This window comes from Uranotaenia lowii, chromosome 2 (genome assembly GCF_029784155.1).
Source record: "Uranotaenia lowii strain MFRU-FL chromosome 2, ASM2978415v1, whole genome shotgun sequence".
Taxonomy (NCBI): domain Eukaryota; kingdom Metazoa; phylum Arthropoda; class Insecta; order Diptera; family Culicidae; genus Uranotaenia; species Uranotaenia lowii.
In genome coordinates this window covers 272,481,998-272,499,811 of record NC_073692.1, presented here as the reverse complement: position 1 = coordinate 272,499,811, position 17,814 = coordinate 272,481,998, and the positions used below count along the sequence as shown (strand labels likewise).

Genomic DNA, 17,814 nt, shown 5'->3' with positions numbered 1-17,814 from the left:
TTAAAAAATTCCCATTCCTAAATTTACACCGGGCAAACAACTTCGTTCATCGGAGCGCATCTGAGCTCTTCACGGTCGAAAAATTGTCCTTGGGCGCAGTGTAATCTGTAGGCCACGTCATTGGCGCACACGTAGTAAGTTTGACAGTTCACTTCCGAGGGCATCAGAGTTCCATCGTCAGCGCCGATGCAGATATTCGGAACCGGAGGACCTCCCGGTTGTCCCCCATGTGGACAGAAGGCATCGATTGGTGCCACACAGTCTTGGGCGTCCTCGTCAAACCACAGTCCCTCGGAACAAATATGTGGAGTTCCTACTTGATTTTCGCATTCGAAGTATTCGTTACAGAACCTGAAAGGTTGGTTACCCTTAAGTGTTAAATATTTTAATGTTAGGAATTCTTATAGGTAGGTACTTACCGATAATGAAGCTCCTTCTGGCCATCGGCAACGTTTTCGCAAATGTTAGGGCTTGGCGGAAGTGGTGGCGGAGGTCCAGCCTGAATGCACTCGGCCTCGGCCGGATCCCTGCAAGTGTGGGTGGCACGATCGAACCACAGATTGCCCTCACATGTCATCGGGAAATGTCGGTCCATGATGCACATATAGAAGGCGTAACAGTGATAAATGTTTGGTACTAATCCGAAGTTTTGTATGCCAGCGCAGGGACTTGGTGGGGGCATCGGGGGAGAGGGTGTGGATAATTCCAAGTCACATGAGAACTCGTACCGATTTCCGCATCGCTGGAACTCAAACTGAAATGGGAATTAAAAAGATTAGTTTTCCAATGTTAGCAAAGAGCGTTCCGGTTTTCTGAGAGCTAGTAATGGATCTTTTGCAATAGTTTTTTGAAAAATTGTAATAGTAATTGAATTTTTAGTACATATTGTTAGCAATGATTTTCACGAAAGCATCTTAAAAGAATGCCTTACAGTTATCAATGTACGTATGTTATGGATTTAATTGATCCCTAGAGTCGTTTCGTTTTTCATGGAGGATAGTCAGTTCATTAGCCCCAGCACATCTTCGGATACAAATTGAAGATTAAAAGATCAGATATTCAAAGTTTTCAACTTCTTTTTTATTTATTCACAGAATGTTGATGACAATTTATGAATTTGTTATATCTTGCACTTATTAAACATCACATGAAAATTCGTACCGATTCCCACATCGTTGGAATTCAGACTGGAGCGAAAATAAAAAATGGTAAAATATTTATTTAATGGATGAATACAATTGAGATCTTAAAAAGAATAAAGACCGCATTTCAATTTAAATCTACAATAATAATATAGTCTTTGGCCAAAACTTAGGCGGAAAAAGCTTTCGTTGTGGCCGCTGGCAATTCATTCATGCACAAGAATAAACATGCTAGACTCTAGGGTTACCATACGTACTCTTTTAAGAGTACATGTACTCTTTTTCGATCGAAAAATGAGCGTACTCTTCTTTTTGTTAAATTTTGCCGAATGTACTCTTTTTTTTCGTTCAAAGACATTTTATCAGAGAAACAAACTTATTTCTTCCAGTTCTTGAGTTTGTGCATAATATGTACAAGAAGTCCGATAGAAATGCAACACTTGCACGGTACTTCAGGTTTCCCTACTTTGTTGAGTTTTCCAAGAAAACATCACAAATCGATTAAAATCAAAAATTTTCGTTTAAAAACAAGTTTGCTATTTCATCAGCAGTACTTTTCAATATGTAAAATACAACAACTTCGATAGTTTTAAAACTGCTTTTAAAAAAGCTTCTCCCAGGCGTCGAAATAAACTGTGCAGGCTATGAGCGCCTTTGAATATGCAATTAGAGCTCAAACAGTTGGCAAAGAGCACAACAGCAATTTGAACTCCTGTTTAAATGCAACATTTTCTCATGTTTGCGATGTTCTGATCTCTATCTCTTCGAATAATCCAACCAACCTTTGACTTATCACTAAAAATCTGCAAGAAAATGTTAGTATTTTTTGAAAAATCATTATTGCCAGGTAAGTCACATAACTAGCAACTAATTTTCACTAATTGAATGGACTTAAATTTCCTGGTTTCTCCCGTTTCTTCTGAACATTTTGAAATATTATTTCAACGTACTCTTTTTGGCGTTGAAGGATATGGTAACCCTATGCTAGACAGTTGTTCCATAAATTTCTCAATGGTTCTCTATGCCAAATGAATAAATAGTTACTACGGAATTTGGCGATTCTTGACACATAATTCGATTTTTTTTTGTAGAAAGAGTAGCATCCTAGATTCGTTGATTCAAAATAAATCTGCATTCTAAGAGCAAGTTCAATGGTGTTGGGAAAAAGTGGTAGAAATTTTGACATTTTGAACATTTTACCGAGCAATAATTTTTCAAGATCTCTGGGCGATGTATTTTTTTACAGCATTGTTTCTATTTCAGCCGTATGTGATAGAAATATTGCTATTTTTGCATCACAGCATGCGAAGCTACAACACGTGTTGTTAAAAAACTTGAAGGGCACAGATCTTTTTGCATGGTAAAATTTACAAAATGTGCTAAAAGTGACAATATTTTAACCACTTTTTCCCAACACCAGTGAACTTGCACTAATAAATAAGTTTATAGGAACACCACAGCATCCGAAGCAAGGTTGCCGAAATGACAAATAACTCTGAAATTTCACAGAATTTTGAGCAAATTTTCATCGCAGAATCTGTGTCACAGAACTCAGAATTTTGACATTATTCACATATTTTACAGATTTTTTCAAATTTTGTACGGTTTTGGTTTCAAGATCATAATTTTGGATGTCAATATTAATTTTAGGATTTTTAAGTTTAGATTGAAAAATAATATGAAAAAATTAATAAGGTTAATTAAACTTTTTTTTATGAATTTTCAACGAAACTTAAGCAAATATCTTAACAGAGAACCATCGCAGAATTTTTGGAATTAATCACAGAAAGTCAGATTTTTTTTCGCCAAAACACAGAATTTTTAGGCAACCTTGATCAGAAGTGCTGTATGAAGAGTTTCGATCATTCAACTAATTTTTTTTTCAAATACATATTTTGAACATATATTCAAATACATTCGTGTAACATATATAGTATGCAATAATATTGCATACTATATATGTTACACGAAATCGAAAAATCCAGCCATCCCTAATCAAAAATATAAAAAAAAATCGTGATTACGATAGGCGAAAAAATCCCCATTTTCCGCAGTTTGTGATTTGCTATTGTCACAGAGAACAGACGTATAACCTAGCCCACGAAACTTGTGTAAAAACTCCAACGTCCTTTTTGAACCAATTTTTGTTTTTTGGATGGGACACCAGATGTCTCCAAACACACCAAAGAGAACTGTCGAAACAAAACTGAGAAAAAATAACTAATAAGTTTTGAGTAGGTCGTTTCAAGATACCTAATCGCTGATAGAGTTTCGTAACACATTCCTCGTGTTGCATAAAAAGTATATCCTAAAATTTTTCCGTTATTGCTTTCGAACTTGCAAGAAGTACTGGGATACGAAACTCATTTTAATAATAATGGATGTTATTTAATGATTGAAAAATTGCTCTTTTACAATACACGAAGTAAACAAACTCATTCTGTCATTAACAGTTTTACTACGAATGCAGTCGAAATTACTATGCGCAGCAAAACTCAACGCATAGTAAAATTACTATGTGTGAAGTAATTTCAAGAACAAAACATTATTGACTCAAAAATATAGTTGCGTGTTGTTCATTTAAACCACGGATTTAGTAATTTTACTATGCTTTTCTTATGACTATGAGTGTGAACAATTTGTTCTACACGCAAAATAATTTGAAAATTAATTCTACGATATTTTTCACGTGAACTGAGTTTTTGATGCATCCCATCGATTCTACGTGAATCAGGAGTAACTTATTTTTTTCCTCATGAATTTCACGTAAAGTCTAAGGGCATGACTTCTGAAATCAATTCAGGAATTTTCTCAAACGTTTGGTTGTAAATTCTTCTAATCTATCAGCTTCTTTGAGTTATAACATTGGGTTGGACGTTATCTTCCGTAATTTTGTGATTTTTCGATAATTTCGTGGTTTTTTCGGAATTTTATCAACGTTACAGATGCTGAAATTTTCAACGCATGTGCATTAAGGTGTCCCAAAATTGCATAACTTCTGGGAATCTGGGGGCTCACCCTCCAAATGATAGATAAGGATGTGCAGAACAAACTTTTGTATGGGGTCGACTAAAAAAAATCATGTTTAGAGGTTCCGCAAGCGCGATCTTTGAAAAAAGTCCACTTTCAAAAGATTTGATTTTAAATAAATTCTAGATCCAAAAATCTTCATAAAATTTATATATTTTATATTTATTTTTTTTTTTTTGAGTTCAATACTACCCGTCAAAAATAGAAAATGAACCAAATTTGCATCAAAATGTAAAAAAAGCAAGCTAATTCCAAGGAAAAAACTTTTTTGTTTCAAGTTCAATAGAGTTGCAGTCTTCAGGTGAAATGTTAGTCTTGGTTGAAATTTTTATAAAATCTACATAATCACGCAATAGATTGGTAGAGAAAAAAAAATGTATGATGAAAAAACAGTTTTTATGCTTCTTTAGAACACTATGTCTCAGAATCTCACACTTGAGATTCAGTGCAACCCCTTACCTGCTATCCGAATCCGCTCAAATTTGGCATATGGCCTTCTCCCTTGATTCATCAAAGTCTTTTTTGCAAGTATTTTGATTTTAAAGTAGGTATTTATTTAGACAAATTTAATAAATTAAATAAAAAATATTCTTAATTGTGATTTTTATTAAGGATTAAACCGTGAATAGCTCTTCACACAATGATACAAACAACATGTATTGTTCAGCAAAGTTTAAGTGTACAAAAATCCCATCTTTTGATGGCATTGCAATTGGTATCAAAAATATTTTACACTAAGTACACGTTTTGGTCAGTTGAATGCAACATTTTTGGACCAAAACAATTTTTTTTCTTGGAATTAGCTTGCTTGTTTTACATTTTGATACAAATTTGGTTCATTTTTTATTTTTGACGAATAGTATTTAACTCAAACAAAATTAAAAAAATATAAAATATATAAATTTTATAAAAATTTTTGGATCCAAAATTTATTTAAAATCAAATCTATTGAAAGGGGACTTTTTTCAAAGATCGCGCTTGCGGAACCTCTAAACATGATTTTTTTTTAGTCGACCCTATACAAAAGTTTGTTCTGCACATCCTTATCTACCGTTTGGAGGGTAAGCCCCTAGATTCCCAGAAGTTATGCAATTTTGGAACACGCTAATGTGCATGTGAGTTATTTATCATTTAATTTTTTTTTGTTATTATTGAAATAAGTATTTCTGTAGTTTTTCACGTAGCCACGATGTGCAGATTACTTTGGGTGTATACTTGCCACGGAATTCTCTCTTGTTCTCCCCCCTGGTGCATATTCTTTGGTTCAAGTGTTTGAGTTTTGTTGACCTAGCAATCTCAAACAATCTCCGGTTCAAAACGCAGTTAAACAGGAAGGGGTGTGGCAAAAGGGGGGCAAGAGAGAATTCCGTGGCAAGCATACACTGTAAACAAATACAAGGTAGGCTATTCCCACGAGTAAACAACTCTTGAATGTAAACGTGTAACGTCATTGCTATCTTCGAAAAGCGTGCACCGAAATATCGTGAAAAAAATAAGTTTTGCGCGAATTATTGTACACCGTGGCAAGTATAGAACAAATTGTTCAGCTTCGTAAATAATTGTATGGTTTTTGAGTGACTGCCGACAACAACTGCTAGCAGTTTTGAAAAAAATCCTGAATGTTTTGATCGAAAATCATAGAATTTAGAACTGACTTGGAACATAACTTTGTCAGTTAGATAGATGCTTTATCGGCAATTTTTTCTCTTATTTATATATGATACTAGCTGACCCGGTGTGCTTTGCTACACCTTTCAAAATCGAATGATATTTTCAGAATTTATTGAAATTTTTATTGTTTTGTTGGCATTATTTTAAATCAAAATATAACATAATTCATAAGCAACCGCTATATCTTGATTTGTGTTAAAGATCTGATAATTTAAATCTGTTTCTTTAAGCTCCGCCTTAAAAAAGGAGGGTTCGAAATAAATCATACGCAAACAATCCAACTGATAAAATCTGGTTGGTTTTGCTTAATGTGTTCTGAATTCATGCTAAAAAACTGATAAGAGAGCCCACACCCCCCTGTTCTTTCCTTCCCCCTGCTGAATGGAGATCGTGATTTTTAATAATCATACCCATTTTTTTGTTGTCAAAAAACTTCTTGTATTAAATATTGTTCCATTGGTTGATAAGTTTTTAAGCTTTACAACACAATTTATATATACCCCCTCCTTTCTTCTTCTCTCTACACTGTTAAGCGTAAGGGTCTATAACAATTGTAGAAACATATCTCGTAACCAAGTAGCTTTCCATGCCATATTTGTTTCCATTTGTTGGCTTCCCGATCAGGAGAACATATCAAAATAATAACTCAAACGTATCTCACCAAGATATTTACATCTGATTCAGTTATAATTAAGCACTCCAAATTTTCGATTTTAAGTTTCTCTAATCTGAATTATATCTTATTCTGATTGACTACCTTGAATGGGGTTGAGTTCATATTTAATGATCAAGATTTTTTTCGGATTGTCCTAAAATAAAATGATCATATCTTATTTTGATATACGTACAACTTTTTCTGAAACACGGACATCGAAGTCAACGGCTCAAACCTTACATTAACGAGTTTCGCTCATCAGATTCATAAAATAGAAACAAATTTTTGGGAAACCAAAAATGGGACATGGTTTTATCAAATAATGTGGTTTATTGACCTTCCATTAGAAAATTTTCTCGAAGCACTCATATCTTGATAAGTTATAATTTTGATATAATTTGTTCTGTCTCATATCAAACTATGCTATCTGAACCAGATATAATCTTGATAGGAGCATATTAAAAACTGATATAATTTTGCTATGATCGTATAGATTTTTTGATATAATTTGAGATATTTTAACATCCTACGAGTACTGAATTATAACTCATTTAGATAGAAAAAAATAAGTATCAAAATATCTCATTTTGATATAATTTCGTTTTTTCCTCCTGATCGGGTTCGTTAGCATATATGGAGAACTTATGCTGAAAAAATTTTATTGGGTTCACCTCCCTCCTCCTATGTACCTACTCACTAAAAGGAGGATGGTGTGTTAGAAAACCATAGAATCATACCAACATGATTTTCCATGTCAAGTTCTGTCCATTCCTCGGATTTTGTAAAATAAAGTTAAATGTAAGCTTTCCTCTTCTCTTCCTTTATTTCCAATTCTATCATCCCACTGCAAGAAAGGAATTGTTTGACATAAAAAAATTTCTCGTATTAAAATACCATCCCATGCCAAATTTGCTTTTATTTACGATGTAAATTTATGAGCTATGCATAAACTTGGAAGGAAGTACCAACACCCTTCCATTGGCCCCATTGAATGGATTATTCATTCGCCCCATTCATAAAATTATTTTTTTGTACTCAAAAAATTGTTAATACCAAATTTTATTTCATTTGCTCTATTAATTCTCAAGTTATGCAAAAAAAATGTATGGTAGCCCACCTTTCCCCTTTTTATCTTTCCGCTGAAAAAAGGATGGGGCTTTAATTTATAATAGAAACATTTCTCGTATCCAAATACACTCACATACCAAATATGGTTAAAATTTGTTCGATCAAATCTCCAGTTATACTGAAAGTTGTAAGGGAAATCTCTTCTCCCCCTCTCATCCACCTTTTAGAAGGATTGAGGGATACCAAATATCCAAAGAAACATTTTTCGTACCCAAATATCGTTCCATGCCAAATTTGGTTCCATTTGCTATTGTAGTTCTTGAGTTATACGATAAAAATTGTATGGAACTTCCCTCCCTCTTTCCTTTCTCCCCGCTGGAAGAAGGAAGGTGTATCAAACAATCATTAGAACATATCACGTTCCCAAATATCCGCCCATGCCAAATTTGGTTCCATTTGCTTGATTAGTATTTGAGTTATGTAAAAATTAAAAAGAGGGCCCTCGCCCCTTTATATCTCCCTACTGTAAAGAGGGAGGGGTATCAAATGATCATAGAAATATTTTTCGTATCCAAATACCTTCCCATGCCAAATTTGGTTCCAATATCTTGAATAGTTTTCGAGTTATATGAAAAATTGTAAGGTATCCCCCCTCTCCCCTTCCTATCACTCCACTGAGAGGAGGGAGGGGTACTTAATATTCATTGAAATATTCCCCGTTCCCAAATACCACCCCATGCCAAATTTGCTATCATTTGCTTGATTGGTTCTCAAAGTTATGCAAAAATTGTCTTTCGTTTGGGAGGCCCCTCCCCCCCTCCTGTTCGGGGGAGGAGTCCCAAACCATAATAGGAACCTTCCTCGGCTTCCAATACCTCCACCTGCCAAGTTTCACGTAAATCGGTTCAGTAGTTTCTGAGTCTATAGGGAACAGACAGAAAGACAGACAGCCAGAGAGAAATTCATTTTTATATATATACTAGCTGACCCGTTGTGCTTTGCTACACCTTCCGGAAATAAATGTAATTTGTAAAAATTTATTAAAATTTAGATTTTAGAGAGCATTGTTTTAAATCAAACCTCATCATACTTCAGAACCAACAACTTTGAAATGAGAGCTGCAGCTGCAGTTCTGAATAGCAATTTAAAGATGGTATATATAATTTACTGATCTCTAAACTCGTTTTTCAAGATCTGAAATTTGTACTCTGTACCCAAAAAAACCTTTTTAAATATCGTCCTTTCTTTGAAAACCTCTTTATCTTAAATTTACATGGGAGCTCTCCCATCTTTTTCAATTTTGTCCCCCACTGCTTGAAGAAGGTAGGCAAATTTAACCGGCTCGATACCCAAACAGCACTTATCATGGTAATGAAAAATATATTAAATTAGTTATGTATTAAATACAGTGCAAATTTCCTTTTTTTAAATAAATTTACTACGGTAAACATATAAATATTTAAAAAAATATCAGTTGCATCACTAAATAAGTTCTCAGCGTTTTTTTTTAATTTTTTCTTTGAAAGTCAAATTTTCAAATATTTAGTTAAAAACAAATTTCTAAGTTTACATTTGTCCCGCATATTGGGGCAAGTGTCAATGCAAAGCTTATTTACAGATGCGTCAGAGTAATGGCTTTAAAATGGATTTAATACGAATTCCTGTTTTTTGTTTTATCAAGTTTCACTGATACCTCTGCAGTATTCCTGCAATATAAATTTATGTTTGTTACTCCACTTTTAACGAATGCTGTTCAAAGGGAATGACCTTCATTTACAAAGACATTTAAGAATTTTCAATATCCGCTGCAGTTTCAACATTTGGAATACCCCTTCTGGTCTTTTCAACATATTGAATCATTTTGAAGATGAATTTCTTAAAAGTTCGACGTTTGCCCTTGCCCCACCGTGTAAGTTGACAGAGAGGAATATTGTTTTTAACACTTTAAGGGCAAACTAAAAATTTCTTTTAAAAATTTTAAATTTTTTTTTTTCTAAAGTCTCGCTTTTCAAAAACGAAGCGGATTAAAAGTCTCTTTTATGCAGCCATGTAACACAAAAACACTTTTCATGTTAAGTACGTACTTGAATTGGTATGTAAGCAAAAAGTACGATGGTTATTTCAGAATTATTTAAAATAAAAAGCTCCCATTTTCAATTCTAAATTCGTTTCAGTTGTGTATTTGGGCCGAAGTAACAATTTCTAGAAGAAAACCTAATTTTTAATTTTTTTTAACAGAAAAAGTTGAACGTTTGAACATGTTCTAATGTTCCTTGAGTGAAAAGTCGAATGCTACCTACATTAACACGAACTAAATATGGAAGTATTTTAGCAAATCTTTCAATTGGTTTCGATTCGATCAATAAAATACCAATCCGTGTCACATCTAGGCGTCATTTATTACCACGTGCTGTGTATACAAATCAAATAAGCAAGAAAAAAACACATCTAGGTTGCATATCGCCCCACGTGTTTGAGAAACAGGCGCCTTATTGTTAAATTTTCCAGCAATCAATGAACAGTGTGCTTTGGTTACCATCCTCTTGCGACGACGTTTGCTCGCCCATGGAAACGAAAAACAAACCCCTCAAAGAAAATATGCTTGGTTGAGAAATACGCGCCAAAATATTCCTACTGATCAGTATGCTATGCCTGGGTTACTATCCTTTTGCGACGTTGGCCGCGACGCCTCGACCATAGAGACGAAAAACAAACCGCCCAAAGGAAAAAAAATCTCAAGAAAATGGATGTCATGACTTTAATTTGTTTCGAAAAACTACAAATTTTGTATGGAAGCCTCTCCTTCCTTAAGTCGGATGGAGTTTTGACTATTACAGAAACCATCCCCGGCCTCAAAAACCCTCAGATGCCAGTTTTGACGATGATCGGTTCAGTAGTTTCCGAGTCTATAGGGAACAGACAGACAGACAAACATTCATTTTTATATATATAGATAAAAAGCTCCCATTTTCAATTCTAAATTCGTTTCAGTTGTGTATTTGGGCCGAAGTAACAATTTCTAGAAGAAAACCTAATTTTTAATTTTTTTTAACAGAAAAAGTTGAACGTTTGAACATGTTCTAATGTTCCTTGAGTGAAAAGTCGAATGCTACCTACATTAACACGAACTAAATATGGAAGTATTTTAGCAAATCTTTCAATTGGTTTCGATTCGATCAATAAAATACCAATCCGTGTCACATCTAGGCGTCATTTATTACCACGTGCTGTGTATACAAATCAAATAAGCAAGAAAAAAACACATCTAGGTTGCATATCGCCCCACGTGTTTGAGAAACAGGCGCCTTATTGTTAAATTTTCCAGCAATCAATGAACAGTGTGCTTTGGTTACCATCCTCTTGCGACGACGTTTGCTCGCCCATGGAAACGAAAAACAAACCCCTCAAAGAAAATATGCTTGGTTGAGAAATACGCGCCAAAATATTCCTACTGATCAGTATGCTATGCCTGGGTTACTATCCTTTTGCGACGTTGGCCGCGACGCCTCGACCATAGAGACGAAAAACAAACCGCCCAAAGGAAAAAAAATCTCAAGAAAATGGATGTCATGACTTTAATTTGTTTCGAAAAACTACAAATTTTGTATGGAAGCCTCTCCTTCCTTAAGTCGGATGGAGTTTTGACTATTACAGAAACCATCCCCGGCCTCAAAAACCCTCAGATGCCAGTTTTGACGATGATCGGTTCAGTAGTTTCCGAGTCTATAGGGAACAGACAGACAGACAAACATTCATTTTTATATATATAGATGTAGATGAATATTGTACAATGCTAGCAACAAAAAGGCACTTTTTTAACGTCTAGTTTAGTTCCAAATACTACTTTAAAGCATGAAATATGCAATTGATTGATCCACAATTTAGTTTGTGTTAACAATTTAGTTTTTCACTGTCTGTGTAATCTCAATTCAAAATTGAAACATAAAACCCCTGAAACACAGGCAAAAATCTTAAGAGGATTTTAAAAAATATGGAGGTTTCAGAAAATGGTTGGACATTTAGAGAGTGAAAATGATGCTTTCCACAAACTGTTGTACAGAAATTTCGTTCTCTTGAAAAACACAATCCCCTACCCCCACATGCAATCTAAGAAAAATGCAAAATGTTGTCTACTGGAGACAGACACAGTATGACCTTGGCTTGGCCCTAAGAAATAGGCCTGGTGGTTTCTGAAGTTAGAGAAAAGAGGTGTTTTTTTGTTTTTGCTCATCTAACTTTTTTGTAGGGGATTCTCAACCTCTAGGATGATTCATTCCTGGATTTGCTCATGTAAGGATTTCTTTTGAGACGAACAAAAAATTGTGCAAATTAGTTATGGAATATGTTACCTTCAAATTCCATAACTAATTAACGACGTTTATGAACCCAAATTTTGAGTTTAATGATCTTCTGATTGGAAGAGTCGATGTAAAACGAAAAAAAAAAAATAGAATTCGATCTCAGATATTTACAACTTGCTGGTTTCGGTTGAATCCTAAATTTAAGTTGTTAATTTCAATGCCAGTGAATGTAGACATCACCATTATCAATTCTTATAAGAAATAATTTTTCGAGTTTTACAATTATTCATCCAGTGTTCTGTATCAACCCACTCTGCGGATGAAAAAAACGTCTGTTTAAAAATTGATAGACTGATGATAACATTTTTTTTCTATTTTTATACCTTTTATTTGCGGGTTATAAAGTCGTGAATGCATTTAAAATGTTAAATAATCAAAAAGAAATGAGTAAGAAAAAAATATGTAAGCCTGTTTTGAAGAATGCTGAATTCAGTACTAAGAACAAAGTTGCAATTGACTGAAAACCAATTCAACATCATATTGATTATCAGCAAAAAGCTTGACACTTCCGATTTGTAATGTTTCTGACGAAGAAATACAAATAAATTCGAAATATTTGAACATTAGTTCGCCATGGTAATGGAACAGTAGGATTTTTAGTAGGTTCCTATACCTACCTACTGTGAAAACACGAAGCCTCAATTTTTGGATTTTAAAAGCGGATTACTTACATTGAACCAGTATCCTTTCGGGCAGGAGAGCCGATAGGAGTATCCGTCGATGCATTGATAGTAAAATTGGCAACTGTCTTGGGCGGCGAGGTAGCTGAAATTTTCGACCTCTTCACACTCCGGATTAGGTTCAGGCATCGGGGGCTCCGGCAGTCCGGGAATTTGTTCGTATTCACAGTCGGATTCTTCTGGCGGTACGCAGGCTTGCTGTTCTAGTGAGAACCACAATCCGGGAGGGCAACTCTGGAAGTAGGCATTTCCACTAGCGCAAAAGTAAAAATCCTGGCAGGTGTATCGGCCCCTCACGTATGACCCATCCGGTACGCCTAAACAAATTTCATCGGCGGCACTGCTCAATGCCAAAAGCGTTGCAAAAACTGCAAGAACGGCGCCTGTCGAATGATTATGTTAGAATTTACTGCTAAAGATTTTAAAACGCTTACTCTCACCCTTCATTCTGACGACCCCGTAAGAAACTTCACTACAGCTCGCGTTTCTGTTTTGGTCAAAATTTATATAATACCATTTTTATTCCAGTTCCGATCATTTATCTGGCCAATTGGACGCCGAAATGACCGCCATTGATCCAACTAAATTTGTTTATGGACCATCAAGGGACGTTCCGCCGGCGGCAGGCTTTGAGATCTAATCGGAAAGCCGTAAGGTTTATGATGTCGGATGTCCGATTGTTGCATAACGAATTTAGTAAATAAGTACTGCAGTGTTCCGATACGATGTCCATTTAGAGTATTGGTCAAGTATTTCGAGGTATTCATTCAATCATTGCCAATAATAAGGACTACTCTTGTAGACAACTAATTATATTTTTCGTTTTCTTGAACGAGTTGTTTTAATCATAATTATTAACTCCTCAATAGGCAATACCATTAGAGTTCTCAAACAAATCTCTTGCATATAATCAATTTACTTGTAAACATTTCCATTACTGTTATTATTCTCATAGCGTGAAAAACAACCTGATTTTTTTCGTTCCGATTTTGGTCATTTTAACCCAGGGGTGGAAAACAGAAGAAAAAAACAAAAAAAAGAGCTCAAATCTCACATTGATCTGATTTAATCACCTTTTTGTTTCATAAGAATGACCATTCTTAAAACTTTTTTCAAGTCGTTGAAAGAGTTTTGCATAGGATGGATTTACAAGTTTCACCAAACTGAGCATACCTCATCTATAAAACAACAGTTTTGTTGATTTTGTTTGGTTTCGGCACGAATGTTCATCATAAGCGATTACGAACCTTTTTTAAAAGTGCTCATTTTTATGTCGAAAGGTAAAAAATACTGCAGCAAAATTTCTATTTGCCTGACCTAGGTTTTAACACCTTTTTGTCATTCGCGACTTACACTAGTAATCGTTTACTTATTTTGCGAAACTGTGTAACACATTATCAGCAAATATATAAGACTGTTAAACTGAATTATGATTTTCACACACCTTGCATGTTTGAAATCTTTGGGTTTGAGAAATTCAAAAATTAACCCAAATTGACTCAGTCTACTATTACATGTCATTTAAAATGATTTCCTTTAAAATAATTGAACCTTTTTTAAAAAAAACACATGATTTTCCATTGATTTTTTTTAATAGCAAATGCAAATCATTTAATACTATCTGATCCCGTACGAACTATCGCTTTCAATCATTAATATGTAAACCTTTGCGATTGCATGATGAATCCGATACATGTTCTCTACAATATTGTATAAAATATTCAATATTAATTAAATTTAAATACGACCCTGTTTCTTGCCTCAATCGGTTGCTAAACCACAACATTATTGCCGGAAAATTGATAATTAATATGGAAGACACATTTTCTTGACATTAGATATGAAATTTTAATTGACCATCTTATAAAATCCGCGTAATAAAATCTTATATAGATAGCGTTAATATGACCGAAAATTTGATATCTGAAATCAGTTGGCCGTTCCTCGGAAGCCCCATGTGCTAATTTTCTTCTCAATCCGATGCATCATGACGTATGATCCAAAATTGGATACCTGAAAGCAATTATCATCCCTCAAAACTCCTAACAAAACTTTCGAAAATAATTTCGACAATATCGCAATACAGAGAATCCCCGATTTTGTAACGCACCGATTATGTCTTCCCCCCGATTTTGTCTACACACGATTTTGTCACCTTTTTCGATATTTTGTCACCTTATTGTATTCAATGTAAAAATACCCAGATTTAAACCTTCTCCTTTTGGGTTGATTACAGTAGTTTACAAAAATTTAAAAAAAATCGTGAACTTGATTGACTGACCAATATGTTAAATGTAAAATCGGGCGCTGAATCCGAAAATGAAATTCAAAAAAATCTCAGTAGAACCGTTTTTGAGTTATGCTCCAAATATGAAATTTTGGAAAAATAAAAAAAGTTCTTGTACCTCTATAAAAATATCTCGGACGGCTTAACAGTAATTAGAAATTCTTCTTTTGCATATTAAAGGTGAATAAATTTTCTATCGATCATCTGAACACTGTTTTTGCGTATGATCAACAGTATTGTTGATATTAGTGACTTTATGGTAGAAAAAATTATAAAAAACGTATTTTTTTTAGAGAAAATTTCGTTTCAGGAAAGTTGTAGACGTAACAGTAACATTTAAAAAATCTGATTTTCTTCTGCGCTTGAATTTCAATTTAAAACAAAGATTTCAAGTGGGTAAATAACCACTCTTCAATTTTCAACCGATTTCGATAAATATCGAAATCAGTTGAAAATTGAAAAGTTATGGCTACTTTTCTATAACAGTATTTTTTGTAGTTTTTAATAATTTATCGAACCGCAGTACACTTATCATAGTATAGAAAGAATGAAACATGATAAATCTCACTCGCTCCAAGTCAAAATTATTTATTTGCTTACCTAAAGGTCACATGCCAAATTTCAGGAAAATCTGACCATAGGGAGGGGTTGCTTGAGTCTCAAACGTGAATAAAATTTTAAGGTATTTTGCCGGGAGGAACGAAAAATACTGATTTTTCAAAAATAACTTTTTTCATCACAAGCCGATTGTTTTTTATGGTTGATTTTCTTAAAGCCTAAGTCGAGACAAATATTTCACAAATATTTCATTTCATTATTTTGGTACAAAGATGTACCAAAGCGATTTCATAACATCAGTATTGATTTCAACAGAGCAACACCTCCCTGTGTAACTGGTCTGCTCGGAACCTTGAGCAGCACTGATTGTTTCTTCATCTGACCGTAAGTTGCGGCAAACCCGAAGCAATCGACCATGTGCTCGCTCGGCTAAATCCCGAGTCGATGGGTGGGGTTAGAGAAACAAGAGAGATCAATAGCGGGAAAGATCACATGCTCGATATACATGCAGGGTTGCCACCTATTTTCAAAAAAATGTCTGGAACAATTGGGCCGAAATGTCTGGAAATGGGTATAAATGTCTGGAACATTGTAGTGTTGAGCTAGTCGGGGAGAATAGAATCGAAAAACGAAAAAAACGCCCGAACATCAATTTTTTCTGATCATTTCACCAACCAGTGCAAATATTGATTCTTTTATTTTCTTTGGGTTATTGTATTAAGCTTTATCATTCCTTTTAGAAAATTTGAAAAATGATATCACGTTGAGCTATTGTCGGTTCCAAAATGCAAAGTTTCAACAGCTCTATCCAGTTATTGGGTTAATTTCTGCCAAAATAAATGATTTTTTTAAAATAAGAATGCATTTGGTTGGTAATGCACATCACAAATCCTTGAAATCGAAACACATCAACCACTATCTCAATGTTTGGCTATGAAAAATGATGCAGCGAATTTCTATCCTCCCTACCCAGGTGTTGAGAAGCTTATTTCAATACTAAATTTTTAAAATAATACGTTATATAATAAATTAAAAGTTTAGAATATAAACCATCTGTTTAGCAATTTATATTCCGGAATCCAGGTTCATTTAGAAATTGTTATTTCAAATCGCAGATTCATTGTTATAAATTGTTATTATTGTTATTTTAAATTAAAAGTTATCGGGATCCAAATTGGAAAAAAATAAAGTTAAAGATTTATTTGCATACAGTCATATCTAGATTGGTAATATTGAAAAACCTTTTTTTCATTGTTAAAACCTTTCTATAAAGTAATGCAAAAAATTCAGGTTAAAAAATGGATTTAGAATTTTTCCTCGGAGGAGAAATTGTAAAAGTAAAAGATATTTTAAGCACGACTTTTGAAGTATATTTTCACAGCGTGAATTAATTTGTGTATAAAATAACTTGAATGCGAACCATGCAGTGGATTCTAGGGCATTTTGACCGAAAGTTATAGATTACCGAAAAACACTGTAAATATAAAAAGCAAATTATTTAAATCTTCGTGTCGAGCATTTGTCCAACGAGGCTTGTCGAGATAATTTTTGTAACATTTAATAACATAACTTGAGTACATACGATTTTGAACAAGACATCGTAGGTTTCAATGTTTATGTATTCAGAATATCAATATTCTGATTTCACTTTTAGATAACTATTCAGATTCAAGGAATATTTAAATAAAGTAGTGTCGAGAGCCATATTGGATTTTTTTTTGTGACGTCACAAAAACGAATATATCGAAAATTTATATGCGAATGGCAGAAATTTCAAAGAAAAACATGTTTTAGAACGAAAATGAATTCCAATTTCATTTTGATTGAGTTGTAAGACCTCTATTTCACTATGTTATGAAATTGTCTGGTCCTTTGAAGATTGTATTATGTTTTTTTCTCATTTTAATAATGAACGCAATGTCATCTTGAAGCTAAAACGTTCAAAAACAAAGATAAATCTACTTTAAAAAGGTCTAGCTGGTAGTTATTGAGTGTTCAACTGATTGTCATGATTTTTATCCAATCGGTTTACCATATTCAATTCTTATGTAGAACAATTAACATCAATTGATTATTGTTAACTCGATTTCCTAAAATGCGAATAAATAATTGTGGTTTTATATCAAAGTTTGTTTTTTGATAACATTTTTGTAATAAGGATCTTAAACTGCACTGACTTGATCATTTTCATGGAAGACTTTGAACTAATTTTTAAGTTTTGCAAATTTGAGTAGGGAAAATCCACCAAATTACTCGAAAATCCAACTTTTTTCGTACCAATCTTGAAGAGCAAGAATCCTTCTAGAATAACAGGTATTAAAAGTGAAACATTTCCAGCAAATTCTTCAAATTTTCAATGAAA

General features: G+C 33.8%; 1 protein-coding gene across 1 annotated transcript; it reads right to left on the bottom strand.

Annotated features, from left to right (window-relative positions):
- LOC129749041 (peritrophin-48-like) lies at window positions 1-13,086 on the bottom strand. Its single transcript, XM_055743866.1, has 4 exons — window positions 13,048-13,086; window positions 12,599-12,990; window positions 420-754; window positions 1-351 (listed from the first exon to the last, which is right to left on the bottom strand). Exons 1-4 carry the CDS (start codon window positions 13,052-13,054, stop codon window positions 24-26), a joined length of 1,062 nt encoding a protein of 353 aa, XP_055599841.1. The 5' UTR covers window positions 13,055-13,086; the 3' UTR covers window positions 1-23.
- Window positions 13,087-17,814: the final 4,728 nt, after the last annotated feature.